The following is a 13826-nucleotide window of genomic DNA, read 5'->3' as shown; positions in this document are numbered from 1 at the left end:
AATTGTCAATACAATTTCTGGCACTGATGATGAATACGAAAACTTCAACAGTCTGTAGTGGGAACCATAAGATAATAATTCATTACAGGCATCCGTATAAGGGTGTTTGAAAGCGCTGAGATCAATCTTAACCATTATACTCCATAATACACAAGCGAGAATTCAGCACATTTAAAAGAGATTCCTATAAATTTTGATTAATGCACATATTAAGATATTTTTGTTACAAATAGTTATAAAAACGGGAACAATGACCTTAATTGATCACTGCTATAAAATAAGTCAATTGTATAGTTAATTTTGTTTACTTCCAATCATCCAAACAGTAAATATAGTCGGAGGTTTATGCGTTTGAATTCAAGACTGAGCCTCTAGACCATATAATGTATTGTATATAAATGAGGCCGTTGTTTTTTTTTTGTTTGTTCAAGTTGATTTAGATTGTTGAATGTCGTGGTCTTTAATAGCTTGCAATGCGATATGGGGTACGTATTCTAATGGCTAAAAACTTAACGTTGAAATATAAAGTTGCTGAAATCTAACATAGACGTCTATGAAGGTTATCAATATTACATTGGCAAAGAAATAAGACGGCGATTTGTTTGATAACAACAAATAACGGAGAACACTTTTTCAGATTATATCAAGTATACTAGTAAGTTTAATTTAGTTGTACTTTTAAAAATATTATTACAAACATGATGTCCCATACTGATCTTTGCGTGTTGTGTTGTCACCTGTGATGTTAATGTATGTTCAAACCCGGTGATTAGCCTAGTAAGGAATATCACATTCAAATTGTTACGTATCCGTTGTCATCGAAACGCTAGACTTTGAAAAGAATATAATAAAGAATGGGTGGTGTTAAATATGTTTTTGAACGAGAAACCTTATCTAACCTAAGACTTTCATGCAAAACCGCAGGATAAGAACTGTGAAAATTTGTTGGAGAGAGCTATACTTGTTTAATGTTTTGATTTGTCGAGTCTATTAGATAGCTGTAGACTTGGCTAATTATTGAAGCTGATGACATAGAGTTGCGTACATGCACTTTATTAAGACTCATTTGGACTAGTATAGAAAAAAGACCCATTGGCAATCATACCACAGCACCTTTGATTTATTGCATAAACTTGCATTAATGTAGATCGGCACGAACAAGTGTAACTGTGAGCTACTGCTCACCGATGATAAATCCGCTCAAATACTTGACGGCAAACAGGAAGTTGTTGACTAATGAATGTCACACAGTAACGCTGACATATATAATCCATGAAACCAAATTTTAGAAATCCTTGTAATGTAGTTCCAGAGAAAAATGAGAAGAAGACGAACATTTTTCTCATTGGATTTCATTTATACGATCATGTTAGTGTTCGGTAAACAGGAATTTTGTGAGTGATGAATCTAAAAATGCATCCCACGGTACAGCTGACTTATATAAACCCTGAAACCAAATTTCAGAAAACCTTGTTATATAGTTCCTAAGACTACTGCGACGATAAATTTTAATTGGACGGAAGGACGGATGAATGGATGGACAGACAGAAGTATTCTCTACTTTTTTAAGCCAGCACTACACAACAAAAAGGCAAAACCACAAGCACCAATGGCAACTATTTATATCAATCATTCTTAGAAATGTCACAAAGCATACGACAAGAGATAATCATTATGCGTATACTCCACTGTTGATATCATATCTTATTTTACTTCAATACATTTCGTAGAGTATGATTGGTTGAAGCAGTCACGTGGAGACCGTGTATATTATATATTGGGCTTATTGAAATACACGGTTACGTGTAGTAGTGGTGTTACAATAATTATATTTTACATGTTTAATACTGAAGTTGATATTCGAAATGAGGAATATTTCTAAGAGACAAAAGAGCAGAAAACAGCTTTATGTTACCAATGTGTCATCAAAATAGCGTGAAAATCACACAAACGGAGGCAGGTTTCAGATATTGCAATTTATAAGTTATTTAACATACAGGAACGGATTTTGATTAATTCATCAAATACTGTAAGAGTTACATGCATTATACATGTTATAATGTAAGGTTGATTTTTGTTGTGTCTGTTCCGTTTATGTCGTTTCTGTTGTTAAACACTCATATATATATTTAGATGACATAGATTTCGTAAATCCCCAAAATCAAGACAAAAAATAAAAAAAAAAAACATCAAGGGAACAGACATGCGGTATTATTTATCTTTTAATGTTTAACAAAAACTAAATTAAATGCAATGTCATTTATTTGCAATAATACAATCATAGTAAAAACTAGTCAATCTGAATCAGAACGCCTTAATTTCGTTCTTTTCATCTATTAGTATTTAGGTGGCGTTGGCTTGTATCCTTTGTTTACTGCTGCTATAATGGCGGCGTCAAGGTCAGCACTGATCTGAAATGACATTAGATAAAATATTCATTAATATCCAAAAGAAGGTTAGTTTAACGTGAATCAATATGGAGTTTAATTAAAAAGGAACCTTTGACCTTCAAAATTAATCGAATCGGCTGTATTCAAATGTTTTAACTGCTTGAAAGTACCATAATGACCTTGTAACCAAAGAAAAAGAGTCATCGACCTGTATAAAGTATGCAAATATAATTGCATTTTAAAGGGACACTATCGTCATAGTGTCGGCAGGGATGGAAGTCCAATGAAAAAGCAAATTATTGCTAGCATAAATTGATATAATTATGTAAATTTTTTTTAACTTTCAATAAATTTCCCATTCGACTATCGATATATCAATATAGATAAAAGCAGTTTGATCAGAAGAAGAAAATCCCAAACAATTCTCTCGTTTGATGTGATTGAGCTTTTGAGGTTGCAATTTGATTACAGACTTTCCATTTGGAATTTTCCTCAAATATTAGTATTTTTATTATTTTACTTTAAACTACACAAAATATTATAAAAAACAGACACATGGATGATGCAGAGACAGAAGAAAAGTCTGTTCAATTATTGGTGCACAACGTTAACAAATAAATACGATGGCAGAGGGAACTCATACTTACCACTCCTTTGTAGTATCCATTCAAACCTTTCACTGAAAAAGTAAAATAAAGTTATTCAGTTATTAAATTATTTTAACTGTTTATTTCGTCAAATAATAAAAAAGAGCTTAATTTATGAATATGTTGAAATTTCGAGTACAATGCATCCGGGACATCAATCTAGAAAAATAAATGAGAAGGAAAAAAAACAGCATAGTTTGTTAATTTTAAATTTCTTTATTTTTTCGATAGTTCGATTTTAAAAGCAGATCTCGTATTGTTTCTGTTGAATTGATTCATAATTTATATTCAACACATGACAGGGAAATCTCGTTGTCTTTACGGTCCTATCATGCTGTGACTAAGTTGTGCCAAATATATAGTATAATGGTACATTGAGGGGACAACCAAGGAGACTTTAAAAAAAAGATACGTACCTGGTCTGTATTGGCCGCCTTTTTCAATAACAATTGTTATTTGTCCTGCGAAAAAATAAACGCATATTTGAGTCTTTGAGAGCACAATAATCTGACAATACGTAAAGCCTTTTTTCTGTAGTTTGTCAATATGGTTCCGAACATGAACCTTGAATTGTTCTTTGCAATCAATGATAGTAATTGTGTGAAGAAGAAGAGGGAAGCCGTGTACTTTGAATTTCGCTTTAATCTCATTGTTTGAGCTGTCTACAAGGTACATAGATATAGGAAGATGTGGTGTGAGTGCCAATGAGACAACTCTCCATCCAAATAACAATTTTAAACTAGAGGCTCTAAAGAGCCTGTGTCGCTCACCTTGGTCTATGTGCATATTTAACAAAGGACACAAATGGATTCATGACAAAATTGTATTTTGGTGATGGTGATGTGTTTGAAGTTCTTACTTTACTGAACATTCTTGCTTCTTACAATTATATCTATAATGAACTTTGCCCATTAGTAACAGAGAAAAATATTTGGTAAAAATTTACATAAATTTACCAAATTAATGAAAATTGTTAAAAATTGACTATAAAGGGCAATAACTCCTTAAGGGGTCAATTGACCATTTAGGTCATGTGGACTTATTTGTAGATCTTACTTTGATGAACATTATCGCTGTTTACAGTTTATCGCTATCTATAATAGTATTCAAGATAATAACGAAAAACAGCAAAATTTCTTTAAAAATTACCAATTGGAGGGCAGCAACCCAACAACAGGTTGTCCAATTCATTTGAATATTTCAGGGCAGATATATATTGACTTGATTAACAATTAAACTCCTTGTCAGATTTCCTCTAAATGATTTGGTTTCAGAGTTGTAAGCAAAAAACTACATTTTACCCCTGTTCTATTTTTAGCCGTGGTGGCCATCTTGGTTGGATGGCCAGGTCATCGGACACATTTTTCAAACAAGGTACCTCAAAGATGATTGTGGCCAAGTTTGAATTAATTTGGCCCAGTAGTTTCAGAGGAGAAGATTTTTGTAAAAGATAACTAAGATTTACGAAAAATGGTTAAAAATTGACTATAAAGGGCAATAACTCCTAAAGGGGTCAACTGACCATTTCCGTCATGTTGACTTATTTGTAAATCTTACTTTGCTGAACATTATTGCTGTTTACAGTTTATCTCTATCTATAATAATATTCAAGATAATAACCAAAAACGGCAAAATTTCCTCAAAATTACCAATTCAGGGGCAGCAACCCAACAACAGGTTGACCGATTCATCTGAAAATTTCAGGGCAGATAGATCTTGACCTGATAAACATATTTACCCCATGTCAGATTTGCTCTAAATGCTTTGGTTTTTGAGTTATAAGCCAAAAACTGCATTTTACCCCTATGTTCTATTTTTAGCCGTGGCGGCCATCTTGGTTGGTTGACCGGGTCACGCCACACATTTTTTAAACTAGATACCCCAATGATGATTTTGGTCAAGTTTGGTTAAATTTGGCCCAGTAGTTTCAGAGGAGAAGATTTTTGTAAAAGTTAACGACGACGGACGACGACGGACGACGACGACGACGACGGACGCCGGACGCAAAGTGATGGGAATAGCTCACTTGGCCCTTCGGGCCAGGTGAGCTAAAAAGTAAACCATTATAGGTCAATGTATGGATATTTACTCATTATTTAAGGCCTTACATTGACCTGTAGATGCTTACATCCACACAATTTGGTGGATTGTTGTCTCGATAGTAATCATATACACATCATATACACATCTATACACATCACATACACATCATATACACATCACATACACATCATATACACATGTTTTAAATAAAATGATAAAAAAAACTTTAAAAGTTATAATGCTATAAAATACAATAACAAATGGTAACATACATAAAATAAGAAATGATAACATAAAAATTGTCTAGAAAAATATCACAAAAATTAACAGTTTAGAATAGGAAAATGATACCTTTGAATCCAGTCTTTCCTTGTGGTCCTTTTGGTCCTTTTGGTCCAGGTGGTCCTGGTCGTCCTGGTGGTGGACGTGGTCCAATAGCTCCCCTATCTCCTTTATCACCACGTGGCCCTTTTGGTCCTGCAGGTCCTTGTGCACCAGGGTTTCCATTTGTTCCTGCTGGACCAGCTGGTCCTTCTGGGCCTCGTGTACCTCTGTTTCCTGGATGTCCTGGTTGGCCCTTTGCTCCTTGATCGCCAGGTGCTCCTTTCTGACCCGGTCGTCCGGGGTCGCCTGCTTCACCGTCATCGCCATTCTTACCAGGGTCTCCTGTTGCACCTTTACCTCCTGGTTGACCTGGACCTCCGGGTGTACCATCTTTTCCATCTTTACCTGGCGCACCATTTGGTCCTTTGTCACCTGAAATTGAATAGGTACAAATGTAAATTATGTATACACTCGGTAGATTTTTGTTTGTTTTTCCCCAATATGCTACGTGTAATGATGTAGAAGATTAGTTTGATTAAAACAAAAACGCATAAGATATGGAGGGGACATTTAAAAGATGACAAAAATCTACATTAAAAAAAAAATACCCCGGGCCCTTCCCCCACAAAAAAAAAAATAAATTAAGAAATTAAATAAACAGGAAACTAAATACTGAGCAACACAAACCCCTTTAAAGACCAAATGCGAACTCAGGTTCTAAGGATTCCGCAAAATAATTTTGTTTTTGTCTTTTTGTCACTAGTTATGAATCATTGAATATCTACCAAGAAAAGGAGATCTCGAACATGGAATGAAAAACGCTTATTTGTCGAAACAAGTTAATTAATTACCTGGTGGTCCTCTCTGGCCTGGTGAACCCATATGTCCTTCAGGTCCTGAAAATAGATAAATAATAATATATTTTCCAAAACGTATACAGTGAAACCTGTCCAAACCGAACACCCACGGGACTTTGCGTTTTGTTCGGTTTTCACAGGTGTTCGGATTATAGAGGTAAACGGAAGTCGACACCAAAATAATTTTGGCACTTACTGACCAGGGATTATAGGTGACACAACAGACGACAATTCATTTTTGTGTTGGTGTAGATGTAAATGTAAAAAAATATAAGTAGATGAAGATAGACGTATTGCTTCATTTTTGTTAATAAATCAATCACGCTCGTCGTTGTGAGATGTCCGACATGGAGGGATTTTGCTTTTGATAATTATTTTCTCATCTATTATTCAATGACTTTAATATTAAGATTCCCAGTCGCTGTCAAATGACGATCCCGTAGTTGAATCGAGATCGTCATTGTAAACACGAGTTCTCGGACTAAACTTGCTGATTGATACTTTGCCACACGATAAGAGTGAAACAACAGCAGGGGTCCAGTTTATTCTCGGACTTTATCGTTGCTGAATAGCTAACGGAAGTCTTTGGGAGCATCCGAATCAAATATATAGGGCCTCTAACGGGAATCCGACATTCGAAAGCCATTGACCTTGTTGTGTTGCACGTCTTCTTAATCCAGTGAAAAGCTTTAAAACTATTACTTAATTAAACAGTTTAGCTACAAAATGGCAGTTACGATTTTGTGGTCGTAATTATTTAAGTAACGTGCATTTAATTGATCTGAAATATCCTTCCTTGTCATTATCGGACATGGGGGAAGCTGACCAGTTTAACGTTCTTTACAAAAAAATCACTTGAGAAATGGACACAAACATGCTAATTAGTTTGTAATAACAACTCACCAGTTAATTAACCTCAAATACCCTGGGGATACTCTGTATTCCTGTGTTTGTTTAATTAAATCATGCAAATAATTAAAAAATGCTTTTTGTTTTAATTGCTATTGATCGATTTTGACAGGTAATTTTTAAAGACAAATTTACTAGCTAGCCGTCAAAAAGCGTTCGGAATTCGGTGTTGACAGGGTTCGGTTTTGTCAGGTTATATTAACGTTAATTGATAGGGAAATTTTTCGGGACTTTGAAAATTGTTCGGTTTAAACTGAAATTCGGTTTTATCAGGGTTCGGTTTACCCAGGTTTCACTGTATATATATTTTTAGAATTATTTTCGGTGTGACGTTTATGCTTTTACCTGTAATTAAAACACTACAAGTACTTGTTTAAAGGAGCAGGACAAATACTCTATGCTCGATGAAGTTGATAAATACAGGCAACCAATATAAAAAAAAAATATAAGAATCATTTATGTTTTTCTCGTAAACGTTCTGTTAGCATGATCCATTGACTGGACGTTGGTGCTTGAATATAAAAAAGAAGATTAACAACTATAGGTAATCGTACGGCCTTCAACAATGAGCAAAGCCTATACCGCATAGTCAGCTATAAAAGGCCCAGATATGACAATGTAAAACAATTCAAACCAATTCAAACGAGAAAAATAACGGCCTTATTTATATAAAAAAATGAACGAAAAACAAATATGTCACACATAAACAGAATACAACCACTGAATTACAGGCTCCTAACTCAAAACAGGCACACATATAAATAATGTGCCGGGGTTAAACATGTTAGCGGGATCCCAACCCTCCCCTAACCTGGAACAGTGGTATAACAGTACAACATAAGAACGAACTATACAAATCTGTTGAAAAAGGCTTAACTCATCAGATAAACAAAAATACAAGTGGACGTGGTCGGGTACTAAAAAAAGTCTTGTTCATCCCGACAACAAAAAGACACTAGGAACAGATCTGAGAGTACTTAAAATCAATATATTCGTACAATTAATGATCAGGTGAAAATAATATTATAAATGTTGGAGTAAACAGACTTGGTATTAGTCACATGGTTATTTAAAAAATGAAATATACTTCATATATACGGAATTAGTTCAAAACTATTGTTTTTTTGTTACGAGAACATGAAAAATTTCCGTAGAATTTCGGGATATTTTTGTAATTAACGAATCATTACGTAACTAAAGACATAAACTCTTTTTAAAATTAATCAAATATAAAAATACCTTGTGGTCCAGTTGGTCCCTGGTCTCCAACTATTCCTACAATACATAGAATGAACGTATTAATCTGCCATTGATAATCAATCAGACCCCCCCCCCCCCCCCCCCCACACACACACACACATACACAAATACAAAATGTAATTTAATAAAAGAATAAAATACAATTCACGATAAGGATATCAATAAAACAAACTCGAACTATGATTAGAGATGGCATGCATTTACTAGCCTTTGTTGGTTAAACGGACATAACCGTTCAAATGTGTAGTTGCTACAAATGTTCGTTTTACAATTTAGAACAAATTATGGTTTTAATTATGTTTGTTTTAATTATGTATTTGCCATGACCAAAATTGGTTTTTGTTTGTTTCGCAAATAAATAATATAAAGTTCATTGTAGTTACCATTGTTACAGAACAAAGTGTTACCTTTTGGTCCTGGTGGCCCTGTTGGGCCTGGTGGACCGGCTGGTCCTCTATGTCCAGGTGGCCCCCTTTCCCCTGTAGGTCCGACTGGTCCAGCTCTACACACTATAAACATTCAAAAATGAATTAGTATGTTTTATATTTAATGGATAAAAATATAAAAGTGTTGTAGGTTATAAGCTCTCAAAGAACATTAAGCATGCTCACATTAATATTTTCAGTTGCGGATCCAGGCATTTGGGTGATAAAACAAAAATCAAACTATCATGTTTCGCAACTGTTTAGCCTGAAATTGTCCAGATTTAAAGCCACCTAGCTCCGCTCGAAATTATATTTATTTCATTCTTATCAAAATAAAAGACAAACAAATGAAGATAAGCTATTATGAAAATTAATAATCCACATATCGTTTTGAAATAATTTTAAGCTAACCATAAGCTAGTGTTGATTTAAGAGAAGACTACTTTAATTTGTTAAGTCTCCTCTTTCTTTTTCATTACACATGCACTGTAAAAATCGTGTTTAGAAATTAAACACATGTGAAACATGTTTAGATCTAAACGTGTTTAGGATTGTGTTTAATTTCCAACCACATTTCTCAGTAAGCAGATACTATTTAAATATGACTTGATTTTAAAAGCATTTAGAAATGAAAGTGTTTAGAAATTAAACACATTTTTCTAAGCTAAACACGATTCTAAGCACAATCCTAAACACATTGTACTGAGACACGTTTAGATCTAAACATATAAAAAAAAGTGCACACGAGATGGGCTAAAAATTGTGTTTAGGATCTAAACATCATTTTTACAGTGTGTTACCGGACTTTCATAAATTACAATGACACAGGAGTAGGTACATGAAATCAATGTTTTAGCAAGTCCACTTACCCCTGCATGTTAGTCTGCTTATTTGAACAGCCAGAGCTCTGAGTGCGGTGAAGCTTGGTGGATTGAATACATATTGTTTGTTGGAGGCAATAGCCTCGAGTTGAGATACACTGACACTATTACCAATACCAACAGCTATGATAATAACGCCTTGTGCTTTTAGAAGGGCTGCCTGTACTACCGGGTCTGGTCCATTGTTGTTCTGGCCGTCAGTTAAAATAATGGCGATTTTAGCTGGAGAAACACGTGGTGGTATGTTTCTATTTCCATTTGCAAAGCTTTGAGTTCTCATATACTGAAATTGAGAACGTATGGTATGACAGAAAGTATAAAATATTGATTATTAACCCTCCTCCCCCAACAAAATGAAAGAAAATAAGATTAAAACAGCAAAAATACTTTTGATAGAGTTTTTATAGCTGCCCTATTGTAATATCATGTCTCAGAATATCACTCTTAAGTATGTATACAGACTTTTGTTGTATTAATTCTTATAAACAAATCTTCCTAAGAAAAAAAAACATAACCCCTTTGATGTTAGATGGTTGATCCCATATACCTATAAGGTGTTAGAATATTTTTTTAGCCTACCTCTAAAGCTTTTCCAATAGCAGTTGCACTTCCTTTTCGGACACCAAAACTCATAATGGCGTTTTGTATGGCGTCACAGCTAGTATGCGCATTAAGATGGAAATGATTCTTTACACTTTGCGCAAAGCACAATGCACCAAATTGCGTCCCACTAATACCAATGTTAGAGAATGAACCAACGACGTCCTTCATAAAAGTCTTCATATTGTTAAAATTCGCTGTAGAACCGATACTTCCGGAATCGTCATATCCAAATACTATATCAGCATAAGCGTCACATCTGTGTTTGTAACCTGAAATCAATTTTGATGTTTGAAATGGAGTATCTAACTTATGTGAAGATTTGGGGTCGTTTTAGGTGGTTCCTTATTTGATGATCATTAATTCACAGCGCTGGAGTTGAAACAACTTTTAAAGGAGTCTCCTTCCATCTGGAGTTTTCAACGTTAAAATTCGAATATCTAAAAAATCTGCTAGTTAGAATTTAAATAAAAATGATTTTTGTTTACCTATCAGTACGATTAAATAAAACACCATTGACTTCTAAGAAGTACAGCATAAGTGTCAACTTACTGGTTGTGAAAAGATTATATTGAAATGGAAAGCTAAAAAAAATGAAGAATGGGTTTTGGGAAATGAATTGAACAAAATTGAAGACAAACGAAAGAAACAAATGGCTTTTGGTGATATCATGCTATTTAAATGTTGATAGTGGCTTGGAAAATAACATTATCGTTAATGTGTTTAATAGTTCATTATTTTTTATAAACCCTTGTTATGCAGCAGAAACTTGAAACTCGATAAACTTTTTCCTATATTCAAATAGCGAATTTTTAGGATTTCAATTATTCCCATGTATTTCCATCTTCCGTCTTTTATACAAGACGAGTCTTTCATTAAAATGAAGTTTGCTTTTTCAATACATATACCATAAGAGTGTTTAACAGTATGTCATATAACTGTGGTCTCAAAAAATCAATTCAATCCCCCTGTTTTTAAATGACTAGAACAATGCATATCTCTGCAAACATTTTTTTCATTAATTTATGTATAGCTTATTTCGATAGACAGATAAATACTTTTCGATTTAATATGCTAGAAAAGTCTAAAATTAATAAATAAAGTTAAAGTTTTTTTTACGTTCAAAAGCCTCAAAACTCGTAAACTAATTTTGAATCCTGGTTTTTCTCCATATACGTTTACGTCAACGTTTCTGATATTATGATTGGATACGTTTTAAATTAGCTGTTTGATAATCTGAGCGCTGACTATCATTTTATTGTCAGTACTCTAAAATTTAAAATAACGTCACTTCGAAAATAGACCCAAAATGCATTATATTTTGAAAACGCAACATTTAATTATACTTACTTCCTCCTTTGTTATTTGACCAAGAGTTCCAACTTGACCATTGTCCTAAAAAGTGAATTAAATATACTGTTTACATATGTATTGACTTCAGTACCTTTTAAATGCATACCCTTTAAAAATTCATAATAGAAACTTTATTCTTTGTGAATACGAACGATGAGAAAGACAATGGGATAAAAGGCGTAAAACAATACATTCTTTTACAATACCAGTATAGATTGTTTTTAAAGGATTAAAATGTAACATTATATATATAATGTATATGTTATTGGTAGAATTTGTCTTTCATAATGGTTTCTCGAATAATGTGGGATTCCATCAGTGGCAGTTAACTTTTCACTCCAATTTGTTGGAGAATTTTATAAATTATCTAAAATTTGTTTTTTCCACTGATTTTTATTTTGATTCAAGGACTGACTAATTTCGTTTCCTTGTTTGTATGCTTAGTTTATCGTCCTAGTTCCCTAAACTGCAATTTTCTGTAATCTTTTTTTCCCCATTTTTTTTCTATTTTTCATAATTTAGCACCCATTGTATTCTTTATTTTATTCCCATTTTCACTATTCTTTACTATTAAGAAGCAAGAAGATTAGCCAATGAGACAAGTCTTTATCCAAATACCTATATTCTATTTTCCTTCAACCCCAACCAAATCATTATAAAAGTCTTTTTCGTTATCAAAGTTTGAGGTTGTTCGCTCCTCTTGGTTTTTTCAATTTTTGTCAGACTTTCGGAAAACTCTGGTTTAATTCATGTAGTACCATTATAAAATTTGCCAACTAAGCCCTACTTTTCTTTTCATCATCTTATAATGTATAGTTTAAAAGCCGTGTTTCAAAATCTTGTAATTCCTTGTTATCTTTTCAATTCAGTTTTGGAAAGAATGTTAATATAAAAAATCTAGTGAGAATTATTTCTCGCCAAATATTCAATGGCTTACAACATGTACACTGACCCTTCATTTCTTTCTGTTTTTTTAAATTCTGTTATTTATAAACTACCAATTTATAACAGTCTTTTAAAAAGCTTAGCGAACATCCCAAACAGAAACAATTTGGTTGCATTTTTTAGTAATACTTACTTGACGATGCAGCAGAACTTTGGAACACCACAAACAGAAGCGATAACACCAAGCCAGAACGTACCATGATTAAACCGGATGCAGTGCTGATCTGTAGCAACAGCAACCATCTTATATACCTACCTTAAGATGATGGAGACACGTGGTGGCTTGTAATCCGTCTGTATAACATTCTTATAATTGCTATATTTACTATTGATAATACCAGTCTGACAATTTAATATTTTTTCTAACATGAATTTAATTGTTTTTGCAATACGGATTAGGAACTCGGTAAATGTAAAGTTCTCAAAAGGTTATGAATCGTTGGTGATTATATGTTTTATTGAAAATAAAGAATTGAATTGAAAGTGAGTGTTAGGTATATTACAATGTCATGGATGTTAAGTTAAAAGTTACTATAACAAGATGATGGAAGTGCTATAAGTTTATTAACCTGCATAGGCCGATGTGTCCCATACAATAAAATACACAAGTATATATACAGAATATAAACAGTGTCAAGGTTTCTATTAATTTGACCATTATAGTCTTAAATCAAAAGATACAGGGATGAATATCGTTTAAGTTGTCTCTAATTGACATGTTTTGACCAACCTGGAGATTGATGGTCAAAGAATGCACGTATGTCCAGTGTCACTAACTAATTGTAATGTCTATATGTCACCATCTGGTCTGCATGTAAACATGTTATATGCAACCTAGAGGTCAATTGAACACCCTTTTACAAGGTCATGTTTTTCTTAATAGATATTCCCCTGTATTTATTTTATTCAATTTAATAAACATTTTTGAGAATATATAATCATAAATATAAATATAAATATATATAATATATATTTATATATATATTTTAAGCGCCCATCATATTGTCACATTACTTGTCTAGGGTGTTATTATTACCTAATTTGCTTCTAGGCTGAACTTGCATTACTGTAGATTCATTTATTATCGTGGGTATCAATTTTTGTGGATGGAGGAAAACTTGCATATTCGTGGATATTTGATTTCGTGGTTTTGTCAATCTGCACACAAAGCCATAGAAAATTTGTAATTCGT

The 13826-nt window shown here is 33.3% G+C and overlaps 1 protein-coding gene across 1 annotated transcript; it reads right to left on the bottom strand.

Annotated features, from left to right (window-relative positions):
• Positions 1 to 2244: 2244 nt before the first annotated feature.
• On the bottom strand, positions 2245 to 12870 carry LOC139495824 (uncharacterized). Its single transcript, XM_071284208.1, has 11 exons — positions 12768 to 12870; positions 11687 to 11731; positions 10316 to 10608; positions 9725 to 10019; positions 8838 to 8939; positions 8410 to 8445; positions 6256 to 6300; positions 5432 to 5836; positions 3454 to 3498; positions 3038 to 3069; positions 2245 to 2411 (listed from the first exon to the last, which is right to left on the bottom strand). The coding sequence occupies exons 1-11, from the start codon at positions 12832 to 12834 to the stop codon at positions 2337 to 2339; spliced, it is 1440 nt and encodes a 479-aa protein (XP_071140309.1). The 5' UTR covers positions 12835 to 12870; the 3' UTR covers positions 2245 to 2336.
• Positions 12871 to 13826: the final 956 nt, after the last annotated feature.

Source organism: Mytilus edulis, chromosome 11 (assembly GCF_963676685.1).
Source record: "Mytilus edulis chromosome 11, xbMytEdul2.2, whole genome shotgun sequence".
Lineage (NCBI taxonomy): Eukaryota > Metazoa > Mollusca > Bivalvia > Mytilida > Mytilidae > Mytilus > Mytilus edulis.
Note: the sequence above shows the minus strand (reverse complement) of the source record. Positions and strands in the feature narration are given on the sequence as shown.